The sequence below is a fragment of the Mustelus asterias genome, chromosome 4 (genome assembly GCF_964213995.1).
Source record: "Mustelus asterias chromosome 4, sMusAst1.hap1.1, whole genome shotgun sequence".
Lineage (NCBI taxonomy): Eukaryota > Metazoa > Chordata > Chondrichthyes > Carcharhiniformes > Triakidae > Mustelus > Mustelus asterias.
Genome location: NC_135804.1, coordinates 57051262 through 57074026, shown reverse-complemented (window position 1 = coordinate 57074026; position 22765 = coordinate 57051262). Strand labels below are relative to the sequence as shown.

General features: G+C 44.4%; 1 protein-coding gene across 2 annotated transcripts in view; it reads left to right on the top strand.

Moving 5' to 3' along the window:
• The window catches only part of LOC144492721 (mixed lineage kinase domain-like protein), a 58801-nt gene extending 39625 nt beyond the window's left edge, over nt 1-19176 (top strand). For both annotated transcript variants that reach the window (XM_078211077.1, XM_078211076.1), the window contains exons 7-11: nt 602-686; nt 4698-4843; nt 5537-5586; nt 13276-13416; nt 17461-19176. In XM_078211077.1, the coding sequence (XP_078067203.1) occupies nt 602-686; nt 4698-4843; nt 5537-5586; nt 13276-13416; nt 17461-17522 (484 nt within the window). In that variant the 3' untranslated portion in view covers nt 17523-19176. The remainder of the gene's footprint in view (nt 1-601; nt 687-4697; nt 4844-5536; nt 5587-13275; nt 13417-17460) is intronic.
• The last annotated feature ends 3589 nt before the right edge of the window (nt 19177-22765 follow it).

Below are 22765 nucleotides of genomic sequence, written 5' to 3'. Positions count from 1 at the left end.
TTGGCCTGTAACTCTGGATAATGGACTTGGTTCACTAATAGAATCTGGAGAGGGAGACTTTTCACTGGGGGCTCAGATTCTTCCCACTAGGTCCCAGATAACCTTGAAGAACAATGTCTTGTAAGGTTATGGCCTGTTAGATTCCACCAGTAACCCTGCACAAACCAGGGGGAGCCCTAAAACTGTGCCTAATCTTTCTGGACATGGGTGTGGGGTCAATGTGTACACATGAAAAGTTCTCCAGGTGCAGGTTTCAGTGTCTTGGTTCAGAGATTCTCAAAACATGCTGATAAGTTTCAATATTGCCAAGGTACCTGGCAGGCCATCACCTACTGTTTCCCTTCTGCACCCTGGGCCCAGGACATTTGCCTTGTTGCTACACCCTTACAACATAGTATTTCAGCCCATGTACATTACAACCCTTTCTGATATTCAGTCCTTAGCCAGCTTCTGGCTTATTCTTAGGTCCTTGCAGTATAATAAAACATCTATAGCAACGCTCCAGTTCATAAAGGCTTGGTTATTCTTGCTTTTAGTAGGTTGAATGAAAGATCATTTGAGTGCGTGTGGTTTTCCAATAATGTATTTTGCTTTGTTACAGGATGCACCAATCAATTGAGAAGTTCAAACTTCACTGTTCTATTGACAGCACTAGATTCCTGGTTGACCATGGTCTGAGAGTAAAGGTTGGTTGATGATGAACATCTACCATTAATACTATAGTACAGTTTATTGGCTGATTCAAGAGTACCATGTAGACTGCAGAATTGGAACTAAATTCCCTCTACACTGGGTTTGCTCCCCTGATCCAGTTACTGTAGGTTCATCCCCGATGGTTTCAAATCTTTCTGAAGTTCTTGCTCTAATTTGTTACCATAACGGCGTCTTCCCAGCTGTGCAGAATATATTCCCAATCAAGTCTGGGTCCCTTTGCACAAGAAATGGCCCGTCCCTGTTGTGTCTGTGTCCACTCTCACTAAACCAGTCCCTCAGTGAGCTCATCAACAGCAGCTGCTTGAAGAGCTGACAGAAAGCCAGAAAAATGGAACGAAAGGAGCAAAAGGGAGATTCATTCTTTGGACTTTAAAAAAAAAATAAGACTAACATTCCCTCAATACTGCGCAGAACTGTCGGTCTTAATTATATGCTCAAGGCCTGGACAGGAATTTGAACCCATGCCTTTCTGATTCAGAGCAAAAAAAGACAAGAAAGGCAGACTGGCATTTGCTTAGCATCTTTCACAACTATCAGGTATTCCAAAGCACTCTCCAGCCAGTTAATTACTACTGTAGTGCAGCCATGCAGCTAATTAGTGCCAGGTAAACTCTCTCAAACAGCAATGAGATAATAACCAGGTAATCTATTTTGTGATATTGAGTGATTAACATTGACCAAAACACTGGAGATAATTCCCCACTTCTTCTTTGTAATATTGCCGTGGGATCATTTAATCCACCCGACTAGACAAATGGGGCCTCGGTTTAACATCTCACCTGAATGCCAGCACCTTGGACAGTCCTGCACTGGAGTGTCAGCGCAGATACTTGTGCTCAAGCTCTGGGGTGGGACCTGAACCTGGAAATTTATGACTCAGAGATGTGAGTGCCACTAATTGCAGTGAGATGGCAAGTAGGTCTGCTGCACAAGAGTTTTGATAAACAGTCCATACTAGAAAGGTTAACTCATCTACAGTGTTTTCTCCACAGGTGCTTGCGATTAGGCAAGAATTAGGGGGCATAAGTTGGGAACAGAAACTGTCAGGGAAAGGCACTAATGAAAAGTGGAACTTTTTCAAGGAACAAATACTGGGTGTCCTTGATAGGTATGTCCCTGTCAGGCAGGGAGGAAATGGCCGAGTGAGGGAACCATGGTTCACGAAAGAGGTGGAATGTCTTGTGAAAAGGAAGAGGGAAGCTTATGTAGGGATGAGGAAACAAGGTTCAGATGGCTCGATTGAGGGTTACAAGTTAGCAAGGAACGAGCTGAAAAAGGGGCTTAGGAGAGCTAGGAGGGGACATGAGAAGTCCTTGGTGGGTCGGATCAAGGAAAACCCCAAGGCTTTTTACTCTTATGTGAGGAATAAAAGAATGACCAGGGTGAGGTTAGGGCCGGTCAAGGACAGTAGTGGGAACTTGTGTATGGAGTCAGTAGAGATAGGAGGTGATGAATGAATACTTTTCTTCAGTGTTCACCAAGGAGAGGGGCCATGTTTTTGAGGAAGAGAAGGTGTTACAGGCTAATAGGCTGGAGGAAATAGATGTTCGGAGGGAGGATGTCCTGGCAGTTTTGAATAAACTGAAGGTCGATAAGTCCCCTGGGCCTGATGAAATATATCCTAGGATTCTTTGGGAGGCAAGGGATGAGATTGCAGAGCCTTTGGCTTTGATCTTTGGGTCCTCACTGTCCACGGGGATGGTGCCAGAGGACTGGAGAATGGCGAATGTTGTTCCTCTGTTTAAGAAAGGGAATAGAAATGACCCTGGTAATTATAGACCGGTTAGTCTTACTTCGGTGGTTGGTAAATTGATGGAAAAGGTCCTTAGGGATGGGATTTACGACCATTTAGAAAGATGCGGATTAATCCGGGATAGTCAGCACGGATTCGTGAAGGGCAAGTTGTGCCTCACAAATTTGATTGACTTTTTTGAGGAGGTAACTAAGTATGTTGATGAAGGTAGGGCAGTTGATGTCATATACATGAATTTTAGTAAGGCGTTTGATAAGGTCCCCCATGGTCGGCTTATGATGAAAGTGAGGAGGTATGGGATAGAGGGAAAGTTGGCCGATTGGATAGGTAACTGGCTGTCTGATCGAAGACAGAGGGTGGTGGTGGATGGAAAATTTTCGGATTGGAGGCAGGTTGCTAGCGGAGTGCCACAGGGATCAGTGCTTGGTCCTCTGCTCTTTGTGATTTTTATTAATGACTTAGAGGAGGGGGCTGAAGGGTGGATCAGTAAATTTGCTGATGACACCAAGATTGGTGGAGTAGTGGATGAGGTGGAGGGCTGTTGTAGGCTGCAAAGAGACATAGATAGGATGCAAAGCTGGGCTGAAAAATGGCAAATGGAGTTTAACCCTGATTAAACGCCATTTGTTTAATGCAAACAATGTAATGTACCAGGATGCTGCCTGGTTTGGAGGGTAGGTCTTATGAGGAAAGGTTGAGGGAGCTAGAGCTGTTCTCTCTGGAGCGGAGGAGGCTGAGGGGAGACTTAATAGAGGTGTATAAAATGATGAAGGGGATAGATAGAGTGAACGTTCAAAGACTATTTCCTCGGGTGGATGGAGCTATTACAAGGGGGCATAACTATAGGGTTTGTGGTGGGAGATATAGGAAGGATATCAGAGGTAGGTTCTTTACGCAGAGAGTGGTTGGGGTGTGGAATGGACTGCCTGCAGTGATAGTGGAGTCAGACACTTTAGGAACATTTAAGCGGTTATTGGATAGGCACATGGAGCACACCCGGATGATGGGGAGTGGGATAGCTTGATCTTGGTTTCAGATAAAGCTCGGCACAACATCATGGGCCGAAGGGCCTGTTCTGTTCTGTGCTGTACTGTTCTATGTTCTATGTGCTGGCTGATACGCTGAACATTTACAGTACATTTGTTTCAGATTTCCAGTGTCTGCTGTATTTTTGCTGATGTGGACAGTGAGACCTGTCATAGCACCTGTAGCCAAAAGAACTTTGGGCTGTGACAGGAGTAGAATATATGCAGGACTGGAAATATAAGGACTGGAACAGATGGGAGACCAGAATCTACACATGACTGTAATGTATGTATGATGTAGAGATGCCAGCATTGGGCTGGGATGGGCACAATAAGAAGTCTCACAACAGCAGGTTAAAGTCCAACAGGTTTATTTGGTATCACAAGCTTTCGGAGTGCTGCTCCGGATGAACGGACACCACGCAACTATCCCTTCCTGTCGGGAAACACTTCAGCAGTCAAGGGCACTCAGCCTCCGATCTTTGGGTAAGTGTTCTCCAAGGCGGCCTTCACGACACGTGACAATACAGTATCGCTGAGCAGAAACCGATAGCCAAGTTCCGCACGCATGAGAATGGCCTCAACCGGATCTTGGGTTCATGTCACACGACATGTAACCCCCACCATTTGGCCTGGGCTTGAAAAATCCAACCAACTGTCCTGGCTTGAGACAATTCACACCTCTTTAACCTGTGCTTATCCCTCTCTCCACTTGCATTGTCCATACCTGTAAAGACTTGATTACCTGTAAAGACTCATATTCCAACCATTATCTTGCAATTGGGTCTCTGTCTAACTCCACTCACCTGATGAAGGAGCAGCGCTCCGAAAGCTCATGATACCATATAAACCTGTTGGACTTTAACCTGGCGTTGTGAGACTTCTTGCTGTAATATATGTAGGACTAGAATCTATGCAGGGCAACGCCCTTGAATTAATTTACACTTACTTGCACAGTCTGTTGAACCTTATATGGTATAAGGCAACTAGCTTGGAGGAGTCTCTCATTCTAATGCAAGTGGGAATCATTCTCATGGCTTCCTTCCAATATTCAGCTATGATCTTATTGAGTAGCAGAACAGGCTCGAGAGGGGAAATGGATCTCTCCTGTTTCCATGCTCCGATGTGTGAATTGGGAATGTGGTATTGAAGGTGTGATGTCCATTCCAGCAATTGCTTCATTCTTTCTCTCTTCCTGCATTTAGTTGGGAGGCTTGGAGCTGGCAAAGACAGAGACCTCGATCCGACGGATCACGGATGCCAGTCAGAGATCCCAAAAAATACCATACATCTCACCGCAGCAGCTGAGCAACATCAACTATAGTTATGACAAACCCTGTGAGGTTTACAGGTAAGAGTTTAGGTGCAGCTGAAGAATAGAGAAAGCAATGATCAATCTGCACTACATATTATAGAAACTATTGTCTGAATGTGCAATAGGGTGACAGTATCAAGATGTAAAGAGAAATCAACGTGTTATTGGGTGATCAGACTATAACAGTGTGTAACAGGATGGGTACAATTTAGGGCCCAAGTCTATAAAAGGAAAATAATACCAGTGCGCGATAATGATTCAATCTGGAAAAACGATCAGACTGTATTAGGTTAGGGGATTCAGTATATAACATCTTCTGGAGTCAATGTGCATCAGGAATCAGGGTAATAAAGAATCTACTGATGACCGTGAAGCCATTGTCAATTGTCGAAAAAAAACCATCTGGTTCACTAATGTCCTTTAGGGAAGGAAATCTGCCATCCTTACCTAGTCTGGCCTACATGTGACTCCAGAGCCACAGCAATGTGGTTGACTCTCAACTGCCCTCTGAAATGGCCTTGCAAGCCACTCAATTCAAGGGCGACTAGGTATGGGCAATAAGTGGTGGACAGCCAGCAACACCCATGTCCCACCAATGAATAATGGGGCATCAATTTTTAATGGGAGCATGAATGACAATTTTTCATTGAACTGTATCTTCATGGATGATTACTGATAGGTGATTGATTGATGTCTGATTCTTGGTTTCATTTGACTTTTCTCTTTCAGTTTTGGGATTGTGCTTTGGGAGATAGCCAGCCGTAAACCACCATTTAGAGGTAAAAATTAAAATCTTCACCCAGTTCATCTTTTATTTCCTGTTTGAATTAAGAGATATTGTGGACATGAGGCTCTATCTGATACTGGATTGATGCTGTCCAGAGTGGAATCCAGTCTGGTGCCAAATATTGTCTGCTGCTGGCTGGGTAATATTTGGTACTATTTGACACTGTGGCCGGACTTTTACCGCACGCCGCCCTGATTTCAGGAGCGGGCGTTGCTCGGAGAACAGCATTCTCCTTTGGCCTCGGGCGGGATTGTACGGACCTCGAGCGGATGTGCCAGTAAAATTCCACCCTGTGTCTTGGCTGGGTGACCGCTGCCTGGGAATACACAGTGTCATCTGGTGCTGGGTTCTATCACAGACTGGTACTGGGTGCTATGACATGTTGGCTGAATGGTTTAAGTTTATTTATTAGTGTCACAAGTAGGCTACATTGACACTGCAATGAAGTTACTGTGAAAATCTCCTGGTCCCCACACTCCGCGCCTGTTCGGGTACATTTAGGGTGAATTTAGCATGGCCAATGCACCTAACCAGCACGTCTTTTGGACTGTGGGAGGAAACCAGAGTACCCGGAGAAAACCCATGCAGATACAGGGAGAACGTGCAGACTCCATGCAGAATCGAGGCAGCAGTGTTAACCACTGTGCTGCCCATATCTGGTGTTTGGTGCTTTTGTAAGTGAGGCCTGCCTCATAATAGGTATGAGCTGTCCAGATCTGGGTGCTGCCTGCCTTCATTCAATAAGATCATCGCTGATTATCTATCTCAACGCTACTTTCCTATGTTATTCTCCTATCCTTGCTGTCAATCATATCCAGAAATCTATTGATTTCTGTAATAAACATGCTCAATGATTGAGCCCTCTGGGGTAGAGAATTCTAAAGATTTACCACCCTCAGTGAAGAATTTCCTCCTAATCTCAGTCCTGAATGGCCTGCCCCTTATTCTGATACTATCTGCCCTCTGATTCTAGACTCACCTGCTAGGGGAAACAGAGATAACATTTCCTTCTACAGATATGTCTCTTAATCCAATTAAAACAATCACACCCCCACCAATCTGTTTTCTAGTACATGAGAAATATGACAGTGATATTCCCAAAATAAAAATATTATAATTCCTTATTTTCCTAACATTGGCCACAGTTGATTCACATTTCTTGTTGGGACTTTGTGAGACAGAAGAATCTCTACTTGATATAGATCATGTAATACTTCTTTAAAAACTAGCCATTGCCTGTCTACCATCAAATCTTTTAATGTATTTTCTCAATTCACCAAAGCCTTATACCTTCATAATTTCCTCTGTGCAGATTTAAGACTCTAGTTTCAGAATGAACTATATCATGTTCAAACTTAATGTAAAATTCTATCATACTATAGTCACTATTTCCTAAAGACTCCTTTACAGCAAGGTTATTAATTAGTCATTTCATAAAACTAAACCTAAACTAGTCCAATCTGTAGTTGGTTCTTCAACGTAGTGTTCCAGAAAACCATCTTGTGCATACTGCATAAATTCATCCTCCAGAGAATCAGTGTTAATTATCTTTACCCAGTGTATATGTAAATTGAAGTTGTTCATTATTATTGTATTTCCCATGTTACATCCAGCTCCATTTTCCTGATTTATATTGTGTGCAACATTTCTACTACAGTTTGGTGGCCTATAAACAACTTCCACCAATGTTTAATGCCCCTTGCTGTTTCTTAGCTCCATGTAAACTGACTCTACATCTTGATCCTTCAATCTAAAGTCCTCTCTCATGAAAATACTGATCTCATCCCTTATTCGCAGTCCTATCCCACCTCCTTTTCCTTTTTGTCCATCCTTCTCAAATAACTTTAAATATTCAGTTCCCAGTCTCAATCACCATGTAACTACATCTCCGTAATAGCAATTAAATCATACCCATTTACGTCTATTTGTGCCTTCAAATCATCTGTCATGTTGTGAATGTTGCTTGCAGTCAGAGAGTGCCCTTAACCTTGTCTTTTTAACATTATTCAGCATTCTGATCCTATTTGATGCTTGCCTTCACTTTGTCTGTGTTCTAATTTTGTTTAGTACCTTTCTACTTCCTGTTACTAGTTTGGTTCTGTCCAATATGAGATCCCTCTCAGGTTGCCAATCTAGTTTAAACGCTCCACAACAGCACTTGCAAATCTCCCTGCAAATATGTTAGTCCCAGTTCTGCTAAGGTCTTGCTCTATCAGTCAATGTGGAAAATTGCTCAAGTATGTCCTGTACAAAAAAGCAGGACAAATCCTGCACTGTAGGGACCTATGATTTTGTTCCTTTCTGCCAATCCGTTTTCTATCCATCTCAGTACACTACCCCCAATCCCATGCGTTTTAGTTTTATTGTGGGATTTTGTCGAAAGCCTTCTGAAAATCCAAATAAACCATACTTATTGGCTCCTCCTCATCAATATACTCATTACATCCTCGAAGAATTCCAGTAGATTTGTCAGGCATGATTTCCCTTTCATAAATTCATGCTGACTCTGTCCAATCCTGCCACTGTTTACCAAGTGCCCTGCTATAAAATCTTTGATAAGGGACTCTAAAATTTTCCCCACTGTTGAAGTCAGACGGACTTGTCTATAAATCCCTGTTTTTTCTCTACCCCCCCCCTTTTAAATAGTGGGGTTACATTAGCTCCCTCCAATCCATAGGAACGATACCAGAGTCTATAGAATCTTGGAAGATGACCACCAATGCATCCACTTCCTCAAGTACTTTGGGATGTAGATTATCAGACCCTGGGCTTTTGTAGGCCTTCAATTCCATCAATTTCCCCAACACCATTTCTCTAATACTGATTTCCTTCAGTTCCTCCCTCTCTCTAAACCCTGACCTCCCCAACATTTCTGATACATTATTTGTGTACTCCTTTGTGAAGTCAGAACCAAAGTATGTATTTTGTTGGTTAGCTTTTTCTTTGTTCCCCATTATAAATTCACCCGTTTCTGACGATAAAGGACCTACATTTTCCTTCTCCAATCTTTTTCTCTTCTCAAACCTATTGAAAGTTTACAGTCAGTTTTTATGTTCCCTGCAAGTTTACTCTCATACTCTATTTGCCCCCTTTTTTTAAATCAACCCCTTGGTCCTCCTTTGCTGAATTCTAAACTGTTCCCAATCCTCAAGTCTATTGTTTTTTCTGGTCAATTTGTATGTCTCTTTCTTGGATCTAATACTATCTCTAATTTCCAGTGTAAGCCATGGTTGGCTTCTTTTCCTGTTTTATTTTTGTGCCAAATAGCAATAAACAATTGCTGCAGTTCACCCATGCACTCCTTGAATGTTTGTGATTGTCTATCCACTGTCATCTCTAAGTAACATTTCTCAATCCATCATGGCCAACTTGCACCTCATACCACAGTAGTCTCCTTTATGATGATTCAGGATCCTCGTCACAGAATCACCTATGTCACTCTCCCATCTTGATGAAAATTTCACTCATCCCCAAGGGATCTTGCACAACTAGATTGCCAATCATTCCTTTCTCATTAGACAATACCCAGTCTAGAACGGCCTGGTCTGTAGTTGGTTCCTCATCCTATTGGTCCTGATAACCACCCCGTATACATAGAATCCCGACAGTGCAGAAGGAGGCCATTTGGCCCATCAGACCTGCACCGACAACAATCCCACCCAGGCCCTATCTGCATAACTCCACATATTTACCCTGTTAATCCCCCTGACTAAGTGTCAATTTAACATGGCCAATCAACCTAACCCACACATTTTTGGACTGTGGGAGGAAACTGGAGCACCCCCAGAGGAAACCCATGCAGACACGGGGAGAATGCCTGTGTGGAGTTTGCACAATCTTCCGAGGCTGGAATTGAATCCTGGTCCCTGGTGCTGTGAGGTAGCAGTGCTAAACACTGTACCACCTTGCCACCCACTCCAGGAATTCCTCCTCTACAGTACTGGGACTAATTTGATTTGCCCAGTCTACATGCAGATTAAAGTCACCCGTAATTACAGATATTCCTTTATCGCATGCATTTCTAATTTCCTGTTCAATCCCAACATCAACACTACAGTTTGGGGTCTATATACAAACCCCACTAATGTTCTTTGCCCCAGTGTTTCGCAGCTCCACCTATACAGATTCTACATCATCAGAGCTAATATCTTTCCTCAGTATGGTGCTGATTTCCTCTTTTACCAGCAATGCAACTGCACTGCCTTTTTCTTTTTATCCGTCCTTCCTAAATACTGAATACCCCTGGATGTTCAATTCCCATTCCTGGTCACCCTGCAGCCATGTCTCCGTAATCCAAACTATATCATACCTGTTTACATCTATTTGCACAATTAATTCATCCACTTTATTGCAAATGCTTCGCGCACTAAGGCAGAAAGCCTTGAGGCTTGATTTATTTTTGAACATTACTTGTCCCATGCTCACTATTTTACAATGGGGCCTGTTTAAATCTGGTCCTTGTCTTCTCTGCCTACCACTTTTCTTATTCCCTTTTCTGTATTTTGTTCTTATCCTTGACTTCTTCTTCCCTAACATCTTGCATACGTCACCAACCCCCTGTCATTGTAGTTTAAACCCTCCCGAACCACTCTAGCAAATACTCCCCCTAGGACATCAGTCCCGGTCCTGCCCAGGTGTAATCTTTCCAGTTTGTACTGGTCCCAACTTCCCCAGAATCGGTCCCGATATCCCAGAATCTGAAACCCTCTCCCTCACACCATCTCTTCAGCCAAGTATTCATCCATATTGTCACTGGACTAGTAACCCAGAGACCCAGGGTAATGCTCTTGGGACCGGGTTCGCATCCCACCACAGCAGGTGGTGAAATATGAATTCAGTTTTTTTTTTAAATCAGGAATCAAAAGTCTAATGATGATCATTGTTGATTGTTGTAAAAACCCATCTAGTTCACTAATGTCCTTTTAAAGGAGGAAACCGGACACCTTTACCTGTGACTTCAGACCCACAGCAATGTAGTTGCCTCATAAATGTCCTCAGAAATGCTCTCACAAGCCACTCAGATGTCTAAAACCATTAAAAATCCTCAAAGGAATGAAACCGGACAGACCACCCAGCATTGACCAAGGCACTGGAAACAATAATGACAAACCCAGCCTTGTTGACCCTTGCAAAGACCTCCTTACTAACATCTGAGAGCTTTTACCAAATTGAGAGAGCTGTCTCACTGACCAGTAAAGCAACAGCCTGAAACATTCATTCTCACAGAATTATACATTACAGACAATGTCATGGAGACCACCATCAATATCCCTGGGTATGTCCTGTCCCACAAGCAGGAGCAGAGGTGATAACACAGTGGTATACAGTCTAGAGGAAGTTGCCCTGGGAGTCCTCAACATCAACTCTGGACTCTATGTGTCTCATAACACGAGGTCAAGCATGTGAGGGTACCTCCAATATGCTGTGTAGCACTAACACCGTGTTGAATAGGATAGATCTAGCAATTAAAGACTGCCAATCATGACACTTGTCAAACAATAACCTGTTCACTGATGCTCAGTTTAGGTTCTGCCAGGGCCACTCAGCAACTGACCCAGTACACCCTGGCTCATACTTGGACAAAAGAGTTGAAATCCAGAGATGAGGTGAGAGTGACTGCTCCCCAAGGTCACTTTTGACCAAGTGTGGCATCAAGGAGCCCTAGGAAAACTGGAGTCAATGGGAATCGGGGGGGAAAGCTCTCCATTGATTGGAGTCATACCTAACAGAAAGGAAGCTGGTTGTGATTGTTGGAGGTCAGTCACCTCAGCTCCAGGACATCACTGCACAAGTTCCTCAGGGTACTGTCCTAAGCACATACAATCTTCAGCTGCTTTATTAATAATTTTCCTTCTGTTATAAAGTCAGAAAAGGGGATGTTCTCTCATCACTGCACAATGTTCAGCATCATTCGTGACTCCTCAGATACTGAAGTAGTTCATGTCCAAATACAGCAAGACCTAGACAATATCCAGGCTTGGGCTGATAAGTGACAAGTAACACTTGGACCACACAAGTGACAAGCAATGACCATCCCCATAAAGAAAGCATTTAACCATTGTCCATGACATTACCATAGCCGAATCCCCACTATCAACTTCCTGGGGGTTATCATGAACCCGAGGCTGAACTGGACTAGCCATTTAAATACTGTGGCTACAAGAGCAGGTCAGAGGCTAGAAATCCTGCATTAAGTAACTCATCTTCTGACTCCCCAAAACCTGTCCACCATCTACAAGGCACAAGTCAGGAGTGTGATGGAATTCTCTCCAACTGCCTGGATGAGAGCTGTTCCAGCAACATTCAAAGAGCTTGACACCATCTGGAACAAAGCAGCCCACTTAATTAGCAACCCAATACAAACATCCACTTTGTACCACTGACGCACAGCAATAGCTGTCTATATCATCTCAGCAGTACCGTGTGTACCATCTATGAGATGCACTGCAGGAACTCAAGGTTTCTTGGACAACACCTTACAACACCACAACCACCACCATCTAGAAGGACAAGGGCAGCAGATACATGGGATCACCACCACCTGAAATTCCCCTTCAAGCCACTCACTGTCCTCTCTTGGAAATAAATCACTGTTCCTCCAATGTTGATGGGTCAAAATCCTGGAACTCCCTCCCCAACAGCGCTGTGGAAATACCGACACCACGTGGACTGCAGGAGCTCAAAATGGTAGCTCACCACCCACATTTTCAATCGCAATTAGGGAAGGGCAATAAATGCTGGCCTAGCTAACGAAGCCCACATCCCTTGAATTAATGAAAAAGTGCTTTCCAAATTGTTCTCTGCCTCACAGATCACCACGGTGATTTCAGCCACCACCCAAATTCTGAAACCCAGAGCTCGAGCTTGTGCAGTCACTGACGCTTCCTGTTTGTCAAAGATACATTGTGGGTCCGTGACTTTTAGAAACTAATTATTCTAAGTAGAATTACTTAGCATTTACTCACCAAACAGCTTCTTCCTCTGACAGAAATAAGAAACAAATATTGGAGGCAGAAAGAGGTAAAAAAATAAAAGAGCACCTCCCACCCTCTTCACCAAATTCCCTCACCCACCAACCTTCCACATGCTCACGCTGCAAAGTGGCACTCTGTGTAAGTTGTACTGCAAGCTCTGTATTAGTTGAGACTTAGATGAGTCATCTCTGCACCAACCAGATTCAGCTAGCCATCCAATTAACTAAATACAGCTGGTCTCACTTAGGGCGCCTGTTTATCCCTGCTTAAACTGGGTTTAGAAATTTAAACTTAAATTGTAATTTTCAGTTAAATTTGAAATGGAAATAAAACTCCCTCACTCACCAAACTCCCAGCTGTTCACTCTGTAAAGCACTCCGCAGAGACTCCATAGAGCATGAGGTAGAGTGGTCTCAGGGCAGTTTTGTGCTCTAAGTATAGACACATTGTCACACTGAAATGCAGTCAACAGTCTCTATATCGTAGGTCTGGCAGCATCTGTAAGGAGAGAAAAGAGCTGATGTTTCGAGTCCAGATGGCCCTTTGTCAAAGCTTTGTTTACAGATGCTGCCAGACCTGCTGAGATTTTCCAGCGTTTTCTCTTTTGGTTTCAGATTCCAGCATCCGCAGTAATTTGCTTTTATCCAGTCTCTATGTTGTACTGAGGTATCAGAAGTGACTTAAAGTCCATCATTATTCTTGAGCAGATTGTAGCAACGAAGTCATCCGCCAAAAGGTCTGTGATGAAAGAGCGCAAGAACCTCTGCCCAGTGATTGCCCCAAGGACCTGTGTGAGCTGATTAATGAATGTCGTGCCTATGACCCATTTGAACGGCCTAAAGCTGGAGGTAGGTGCTGCTTTTACAGCTGGGAGTCCTGAACAGGCAGTTTTGCTAAACTGCAGACAGCATATTAATTTTGTTCTGCTCACAAGCTGTAAGGGGGAATGTATAGATCATCTCTCCACAGCAGGCAGTAAGTGCAGGTGTCTCCAGCGGAGTTACAAGCAGGTGTTTTGAGGGGGGTGGGGGCGGGGGCGGTGTTTGCAAACTCTCCAGGATTGTCTTGGAGTCTCCAAGAATTAAAGGTTAATCTTCGACACAGCTGTCAGCAATCTGGGAGAAATATCAGTTTTTATTTGATTTCCTTTGAACACTTCTGTTCATCATTTATAAAAATATTGGAGCCAGGGCAAAAAGCCCAATTTACTGGCAGTCAAGAATCATCAAATCTGGTAAGAATATGAAGAGGTTGGAGAGGGAAAGATTCAAGGAAATAGTTCCAGGGATGGAGGATTTCAGTCAAATAGAAACTGGGGCTGTTCTGATTGGGGAAGTGTAATAACTCCACGGAGGTGAAAGTCCCATCACCAAGTTACTTTATTTGCACCATACATCTGTACACAGCCAGCTCTCTAGTTGCTCCCTGCTGAATGCAGGCTGGGAGTCTGACACACCTGCTTTAAATAGGGAGCATGAGGCTCCCTGATTTAACCATCAATTAGGACTCATCTGGTAGCTCTTTCGGGTACCAACGTAATAAACGAACTCAAATTAACTTAGGGACAAAGTAAAAGGGGCGGCTCCCCAAAAGGAAGGGGGGAGCAGCCCGAACCAAAAACAAAGTCGAAAGGAAACTTAAAACGTCAAACCAAAAGGTGATTATCGGGGTCGATAATACACCCCAGCCCCTGCGGTGCCCAGCGGTCGCGGAAAGGACTCATCAGGTAGGTCTTTTAAGGTACCAACGTAATAAACTAACTCAAACTAACTTAGGGACAAAGTAAAAGGGGCGGCTCTCCAAAAGAAAGGGGGAACAGCCCGAACCAAAAACAAAGTCGAAAGGAAACTTAAAACGTCAAACCAAAAGGTGATTATCGGGGTCGATAATACACCCCAGCCCCTGCGGTGCCCAGCGGTCACGGAAGGCGTCAACCGCGCCCGTGGACACCGCATGCTCCCCCTCCAGCGACACCTGGCCGCGAATGTAGCCGCGGTAGAGGGGCAGACAGTCGGGATGGACGGCCCCGTCGATCGCCCGCTGCCTGGACCTATTGATGGCGCGTCTCGCCAGGCCCAGGAGCAGGTTCACGAGGAGGTCGGCATCCCGACCCGCCCCCCTTCGCACCAGGTGAAGGACTCATCAGGTATACTCTAGCAAGCCAACCTCATTAGCCTGGCTGAAGTCATCACAGGAAGCTTGAGAGGAGCTTTGAAAGGGTGTTCAATATCATGAGGGGCCTGGACAGAGTTGACAGGGAGAAATTGTTCTCATTCATGGAAGAATCAGGAACCAGATGGCACAGATTTGAAAGAATTGGCAAAAGAAACAATCCCCACATAAGGAAAGACTTGATGCAGCAAGTGGTTAGGATCTGGAATGCACTACCGGAAACCATGGCAGAGGCAGATTCAATCGAGACTTTCAAGAGGGAATTGGATTATTATCTAAAGAGCAAGTATTTACTGCACTATGGGGCAAAGGCAATGGAATGGCAATAACTGAATTGCCCACACAGAGAACTGGCAATACATAGAACCATTCGGCCCATCGAGTCTACATCGACAGCAATCCCACCTAGGCTTTGTCCCCGTAACCCCACATATTTACCCCACTAATCCCTCTAACCTACACATCCCAGAACACTAAGGGGCAATTTAGCATGCCCAAAGCACCTGACCCGCACATCTTTGGACTGTGGGAGGAACCCAGAGGAAACCCACACAGACACGGGGAGAGTGTGCAAACTCCACACAGACAGTGACCCAAGCCGGGAATCGAAGCCATATCCATGGAGCTGTGAGGCAGCAGTGCTAACAACTGTGCCACCGTGCTGCCCAGTGGAAAGTCAAATGACCTCCTTCTGTGCTGTAACCATTTTATGTTTCTGTTCGATGATCGGCCGGTCCCACATGGTGGGAATCATTGCAGTTGGGATGGAAAATATGTTGACTTTGGGCAGGAATTTCTGGTCCCATGACGGGTGTGACTGGAAAATCCCGGTCCAAGTCTTTTTCCTGTCCAATGGGTGTAGGAAGGTGCTATAAGGTTGGATGTGTTAGATGAGGAGTTAGAGGAGTGTTGGGGGGGGGGGGGGGGCGGTTGCAGATGGGTGGTCATGTGGTGAAATTTCCAGGGATATGTCCAATCCAAGGCTCAGCAAATGAAGTCTCCTTGGTGAGAACATTTCAAACTGCAGTTTCAGAATACACTTACAGTGGCCTCTTTGCACTATGGACAGAAGTGAAATGGTCCAGAACAGTTTCCTTGTATGTGCACTTCAAAGCTGAAGGAGCATTCACAGCCCAGTGTTCAAACTGAGATCACTTCTTAGTTTCCATGAGGTACGGCATATGGTGTGAGGGAATTTGACTGGTTCCTAACAGTGAGTTTTAAAAAATTGTTTATGGGATTTGAGTATTGCTGACAAGGCTAGTGATAATCAACTAGGTGGTGGTGAGCTGCCTTCTTGAACCACTGCAGTCCGCGTGGTGCAGGTACATCAGCAGTGCTGTTAGGAAGGAAGTTCCAGGATTTTGACTCAATGAAAATAAAGGAATGCCGATATAATTCCAAGTCAAGATGGTGCATAACTTGGAGTGGAATTTGCAGGTGGTGGAACTTTCATTTAGAGTTTGAGAGTTTGGAAGGTGCTGTCAAAGGAGCCTTAGCGAGTTCCAGTTTGTATCTTGCAGATAGTTCACACTCTTGCCACTGTGGGTCAGTGGTGGAGGAAGTGAACGTTTAATGAGGTTCCAATCAAGTGGGCTGCTTTGTCCTGGATGGTTTTGAGGTTCTGAGTGTTGTTGGAACTGTGCTTATCCAGGCAAGTGGACAGTATTCCATCACACTCCTGAATTGTGGTTGGTGGAAAGAAATCAGGGAATCAGGAGGTGAGTTAGTTACCGCAGAATTCTCAGCCTCTGCCTTTCTCTTATAGCCCTGTATTTATATGGCTGGTCCAATTCCATTTCTTGTCAAGCTGTTAATTGTGAGGGATTGACTTTTGGGAAGGAATTTCTGGTACCATGACGGGCATGACAGGAGAGTCTGTTTCCTTTCCAATGGGTGTAGGAAGGTGCTATAAGGTTGGATGTGTTAGATGACCTACAGCAGGAGTGTGTGCGGAGTAGTTGCAGGTGGGTGGTCATGTGGTCAAATTTCCAGGGATATGTCTAATCCAAAGCAATTGGATTGCCATTGAATGTCAAGGGGAGGATGGTTGGATTCTCTTGTTGGAGCTAGTTATTGCCCTATGTGACACTTGTGGGCACGAATATTACTTGATACTTATCAGCCTGAGCCTGAATATTGTCCAGGTCTAGCTGCATGCAGGCTTTGGTGTCTGAGGAGTTGCAAAATGGTACTGATACTCACCAGTGCTCTATCTGAGTTCTGCCAGAGTCATGTGGTTCCTGGTTCGAACATGGTCCAAAGAGTTGAACCCAAGAAGTGAGGTGAGAGTAACTGTCCTTGACATCAAGGCAACATCTGACTGAGTATAATGTCAAGGAGCCCGAGCAAAATTAAACATTATGCGATAATTAGCAAACATCCCCACTTCTAACCTTATGATGGAGGGGAGATCATTCATGGAGCAGTAAAGATATGTGGGCGGAGGACAGTACACAGTGAGTGAGTGAAACCCCTGAGTATTTCTTATGTCTTGTTGATAGTACACAGCAGCAATGTTTCCTTAAAGCTGTGTATGCTCATGCAAAATTTATGAAGATACCACAGAGGTCATTCACAAACTGTCCACTTTACGATATTGATACATGTGCATGTAAACAAAAAAAATGCAAAGCGATCATGCATTGAAATATATGTTCAAAGAAAATCTAAAGGGATAATTGCACAGCATGTAAAGCATCCTCTCTCTTTTCTTTCAGCTATCATCGACAGGCTGAAGAACATTCTGAACAGAATTTCCACAGTGGCCAATGAATCATAGGACTGAATCCTACTATCTCACTTGATCTTCATGTTCCACAATTGATTGGGACCAGTTCCAGACTATTAGATTTGGACAGGCATCCACTAAACTCATTCAGAAACTTGCTCTACATAGTGTTGATAGATTGTGATCTCTGCCCCTCATACCCATTAAAAATGCAGCAAAAGTTACCAAATGCAATAAAATGCTTCCTATCCTCCAAATGTTTAAGGTTAATTTCCTTCCTATTCACAGCGTTTGCACCAGCCTTTTCCATTGAGTCTGTATTATTCAGCAACACAGAGCACATCACTATATTCTCTATATTAACCGTCTGAACCCCTCAGTTAAATTCCACCCTGTCAGCTGGCTACAGCAAAGGCTATGGGACATGACTACATACCTGCTGTGGCACTGAAGACTTGTGTTCCAAAAGTAGCTAGGCTCGTAGCCAAACTGTTCCAGTGTAGCTATAACACTGGCATCTACCAAAAAATGTAGAAAATTGCTCAGATATGTCCTCTCCACAAAAAGCAGGACAAATCCAATTGCCACTTCATCAATCCATTCTTCATCATCAGCAGAATTATGAAAGGTATTGTCGACAGTGCTATCAAGCAGCAGTTACAGAGCAATAAGTGAGTCAATGATCTGTTTTGAGTTCTGCCAGGACCACATGGCTCCTGACCTCAACAGAGCCTTGGATCGCACATGGACAAAAGAGCTGAACTCAAAAGGTGAAGTGAGAATAACAATCCTTGACAAGGCAGCATTAGACCGAGTACGGTATCAAAGATCCCAAGCAAAATTGAAATCAGTGGGAATCAAGGGGAAAAAAACTCTTCACTGACTGACATCATACCTGGCAAAACGGAAAATGGTTGTGGTCATTGGCAGTCAATCATCTCTGACCCAAGACATGGTTGCAGGAATCCCACCATAACAAGGTCAGAATTGAAAGGTTTGCTGATACTTGTATAGTGTTCATTTGTGTCTCCTCAGTTACTGAAGAAATATATTCAATATGCAGCAAGACCTGGACATTTAGGCTTCAGTGGCAAGTAACATTCACACCACACAAGTGCCAGACAATGATCATCTCCAACTAGAGAAAAGCTAAACAACTCCCGTTAACATTGAATGGTATCACCATTGCTGAATTCCCCACAGTCAGCATCCATGCTAATAATTATGGAGGAGAATTGTAGCTATATTAATAATTGTGTCCAGTGAAAGGGTTAAAAGAGACAAAAGTCTGCACAATGTTTAACTGCAGAGACATGCATATCAGGATAGTAAACAGCTAGTTCCAAGCACCTGACCTTCAGATAAGAAAAGGAGAAAGATACCATAGTGTGGGATTGGTCATGCCTTAGGCAGGGAAAGGCCACTAAACCAAACAGTTGGAAAAGCCTATTGATGTAATTAAACCTCCTGCTGATTGGATATTATAATTAAGCAAGTATGAGGTTATTGTGATTGGTTTTAATATCTGAATGATACAACTCTAATCAATAACTGAGTGGATAGAGATAACTCTTATACCTTGATTGATATATGCTAATTACTTGTAATCAAATTTGAAACTATAACTGCTTGTATATTTCTGAATTCTGTACTCTGGTCTGAATAGCTTAGCGCTACAGTTGTCAATAAATCATCTTGAAACCATTCCGCGACTTTGTTTGGCTACTTGAGGGGAACAATAGTTTTAAATACAAGAAGAAAAACATTGTGTCAGCTCTGTAACACCATTGACCAGAAACTCAACTGGACCAGCAATCTAAAAACTGTGGCTACAAATGCAAGTCACAGGCTGGGAATTCTGAAGTGCGTAACTCACCACCTGACTCCCCAAAACCTGTCCACCATCTACAAGGCACATGTCAGGACTGGAGTGGAATATTCCATTTGCCTGGAGGATTGTGGCTCCAACCACACTAAAAGCTCACACACTCCACCACCTTAAACATTTACACCCTCCACCACCAACACACAGTGACAACAGTGTGTGTCATCTACAAGATGCATTACAGCAACTCACCAAGGCTCTTTTGACAGCACCTTCCAAACACCTGACCTCTACCACCTAAAAGGACAGAGGCAGCCGACACATGGGTACACTGCCACAAGCAAGTTCGCTTCCAAGCCACACACCATCCCAACTTCACTGTCACTGGGTCAAAATCCTGGATCACTCTTCCAAATAGTACTATGAGTGTACTTTCAACATGAACTGCAGTGGTTCAACAAGGCAGCTCACCAAGGGAAATCAGGGATTGGTAAACAATGCTGGACTTGCCAGCAACACTCATATCACATGAAATAATAAAAGAACTCATGCACAGATACCCATTATTCTATATAGAAACAGTTCATCCCCTTCTAGAAAGCTTGGCTGGGCCTGACGTTAGATCTTTCTTATGAATGGAACCCTGGCCTCTGAGGGAATACTTGTGGTGCAAGTGTATGTTGTTATCACCAAATGAACCAGATTGATTTTGTTTGTGGTTGTATTTTAGTTTAAATGGATTATGTCTGCATTAATGATAACCTAAATATGGGCACTGGTAACAATATATCTTGGTGGCATTGGGTTATTCCACTGTCAATTTACTGGTCCACTCCAAAATAAACCTCGCTGGAAACCTATGGACTGGAAGTGTATCCATAACTTTAAAACATGTCCATGAATTATCAGAATGCATCAAACGGAAACAACGAGAATTTATTTCTGCACAGCATCTGTCCAGATGCAGTAAGTGTGCAAATGCTCAAAGCCAGATTCACTTGCATTTCCCTCCTCCTTGCTCGAGATGCTAACTGCCGCAAAGACATAGATCACAACTCACTTAAGTAGCCAAGCTTTTTATGTGAGGCTTGACAGTGAAAATCAGTCAACTGTTCAACTAAGGAGAGCATCATGGTTTCCTCACCCTACGCTCACATGTGGAAGCTTTAGCCAGGATGAGGAGCACTCGGACTAACTGTAGAGAGCTTACCACCAAAAGGTTGAAATCAGGCTATCAGCTCAGCCAGGGCTTGAATCCATGAGTGGGATTTTACGGCCTTGCTCGTCCCAAAACTGTAAAATCCTGTCCAAGGTCAATGGACCTTTCCATTATCCGCCCCTCACTCGCTCCGATTCCCTTGGTGGGTGGGACAGTAAAATTCCAGCCGATGGCTTTCCTGGTCCATGTTGTGGAGTGAATATTTAAGTTGGTGGATGGGGTGTCAATCAAGCAGGCTGCTTTGTTCTGGGCGGTATTGGGTTTATTGAATGTTGTTGAAGCTGCCCTCATCCAAGCAAATGGAGAGTATTCTATCACATTCTTGACTTGTGCTTAATAGATGATGGAAAGAAGTTGGGGAACCAGGAGGTGAGTCAGTTACCACAGAACTCTCAGCCTCTGACCTCCTCCTGCAGCCATAGTACATGTGTGGCTGCTCTAGTACAGTTTCTGGTTAGTGGTGATCCCTAGGATATTTATGGTGAGGGATTCAGCGTGGATAATGCTGTTGGATGTCATAGGTATGGAGTTGGTCATTGCCCAGCCTTGGTGTGGTATGAATGCGACTTGCCACTTATCAGCTCAAATCTGAATGTTATTCAGGTATTACTATTTGTCTGCAAGGGTTGCTGGGTGCATTTAAATAGCTGTCCTCTTCGTTGGTTGTGTCTACCTGTTCTGGCATGTTCTTTAGAAGTAGCCAGAAACCAAGGCCCACTTGTACCATCCCAGTCCTCAATTAAGAGCAATTAATGTAAGCAACCCAGAGAATCTGGAAATTTCCAGTGCTTCCAAGTAGCTGGGAATTTCTATCAGTACTTTACCATAGAATACCATTGAATCCCTACAGTGCAGGAGGAAGCCATTCAGCCCATCAAGTCTGCACCGACCACAATCCCCCCAGCCTCTATCCCCGTAGCCCCATATATTTACCCTGCTAATTCCCCTGACACAATGGGAAATTTAGCATGGCCAATCAACCTAACCCGCACATTTTTGGAGTGTGGAAGGAAACCGGAGCACCCTGAGGAAACCCACGCAGACACAGGGAGAATGTGTAAACTCCATAAACCTGGGTGTGCAAGTCCACAGATCTTTGAAGGTGACGTCACAGGTGGAGAAGGTGGTGAAGAAGGCATTTGGCATGCTTGCCTTTATAGGACGGGGCATAGAGTATAAAAGTTGGGGTCTGATGTTGCAGATGTATAGAACGTTGGTTCGGCCGCATTTGGAATACTGCGTCCAGTTCTGGTCGCCACACTACCAGAAGGACGTGGAGGCTTTGGAGAGAGTACAGAGGAGGTTTACCAGGATGTTGCCTGGTATGGAGGGGCTTGGTTATGAGGAGAGATTGGGGAAACTGGAGTTGTTCTCCTTGGAAAGACGGAGGATGAGGGGAGACTTAATAGAGGTGTATAAAATTATGAAAGGCATAGATAGGGTGAACGGTGGGAAGCTTTTCCCCGGGTCGGTGGTGACGTTCACGAGGGGTCATAGGTTCAAGGTGAAGGGGGGGAGGTTTAACACAGATATCAGAAGGACATATTTTACACAGAGGGTCGTGGGGGCCTGGAATGTGTTGCCGGGCAAGGTGGTGGAGGCGGACACACTGGGAACGTTTAAGACTTATCTAGACAGCTATATGAATGGAGTGGGAATGGAGGGATACAAAAGAGTGGTCTAGTTTGGACCAGGGAGCGGCGCGGGCTAATGGTTCTTTGTTTCTCATTTCAAGGCTTCATTCTATGATCATCTTGCTGGTGCCAGTACAGAGCGAGACTGCAGATAGTTGGGAACCTGTCTCGGGGGCAGGGAATTCATATGGTGTTCGTGGAAGTGGAAATGAATAGGGTTGGGAAGCATTTTCCGATCAGGGCCAGTGTGATCTCCTGGACTCGTTTCGATCGCCTCAGGGGGTCGGAGAGGAATTTCCCAGATTTGTTTTCCCCATATTGGCCCTGGGGTTTTCACTCTGGGTTTTTGCCTCTCCCTGGAGATCACATGGTCTGGAATGGGGGGGTGGGGGTGAGTTAATAGGTTGTGATGAACAAAGCATCGTAGCTGTGAGGGACAGCTCGGTGGATAGGATATTGGTATGTAGGTGGCTGGAAAATTGGGCGGGGATCCTGGATTCAGGATTCAATCCTGGACCGGGGAGCGGCGCGGGCTTGGATGGCCGAAGGGCCTGTTCCTGTGCTGTATTGTTCTTTGTTCTTTGTTCTTTGTCCACATAGACAGTGACCCAAGCCG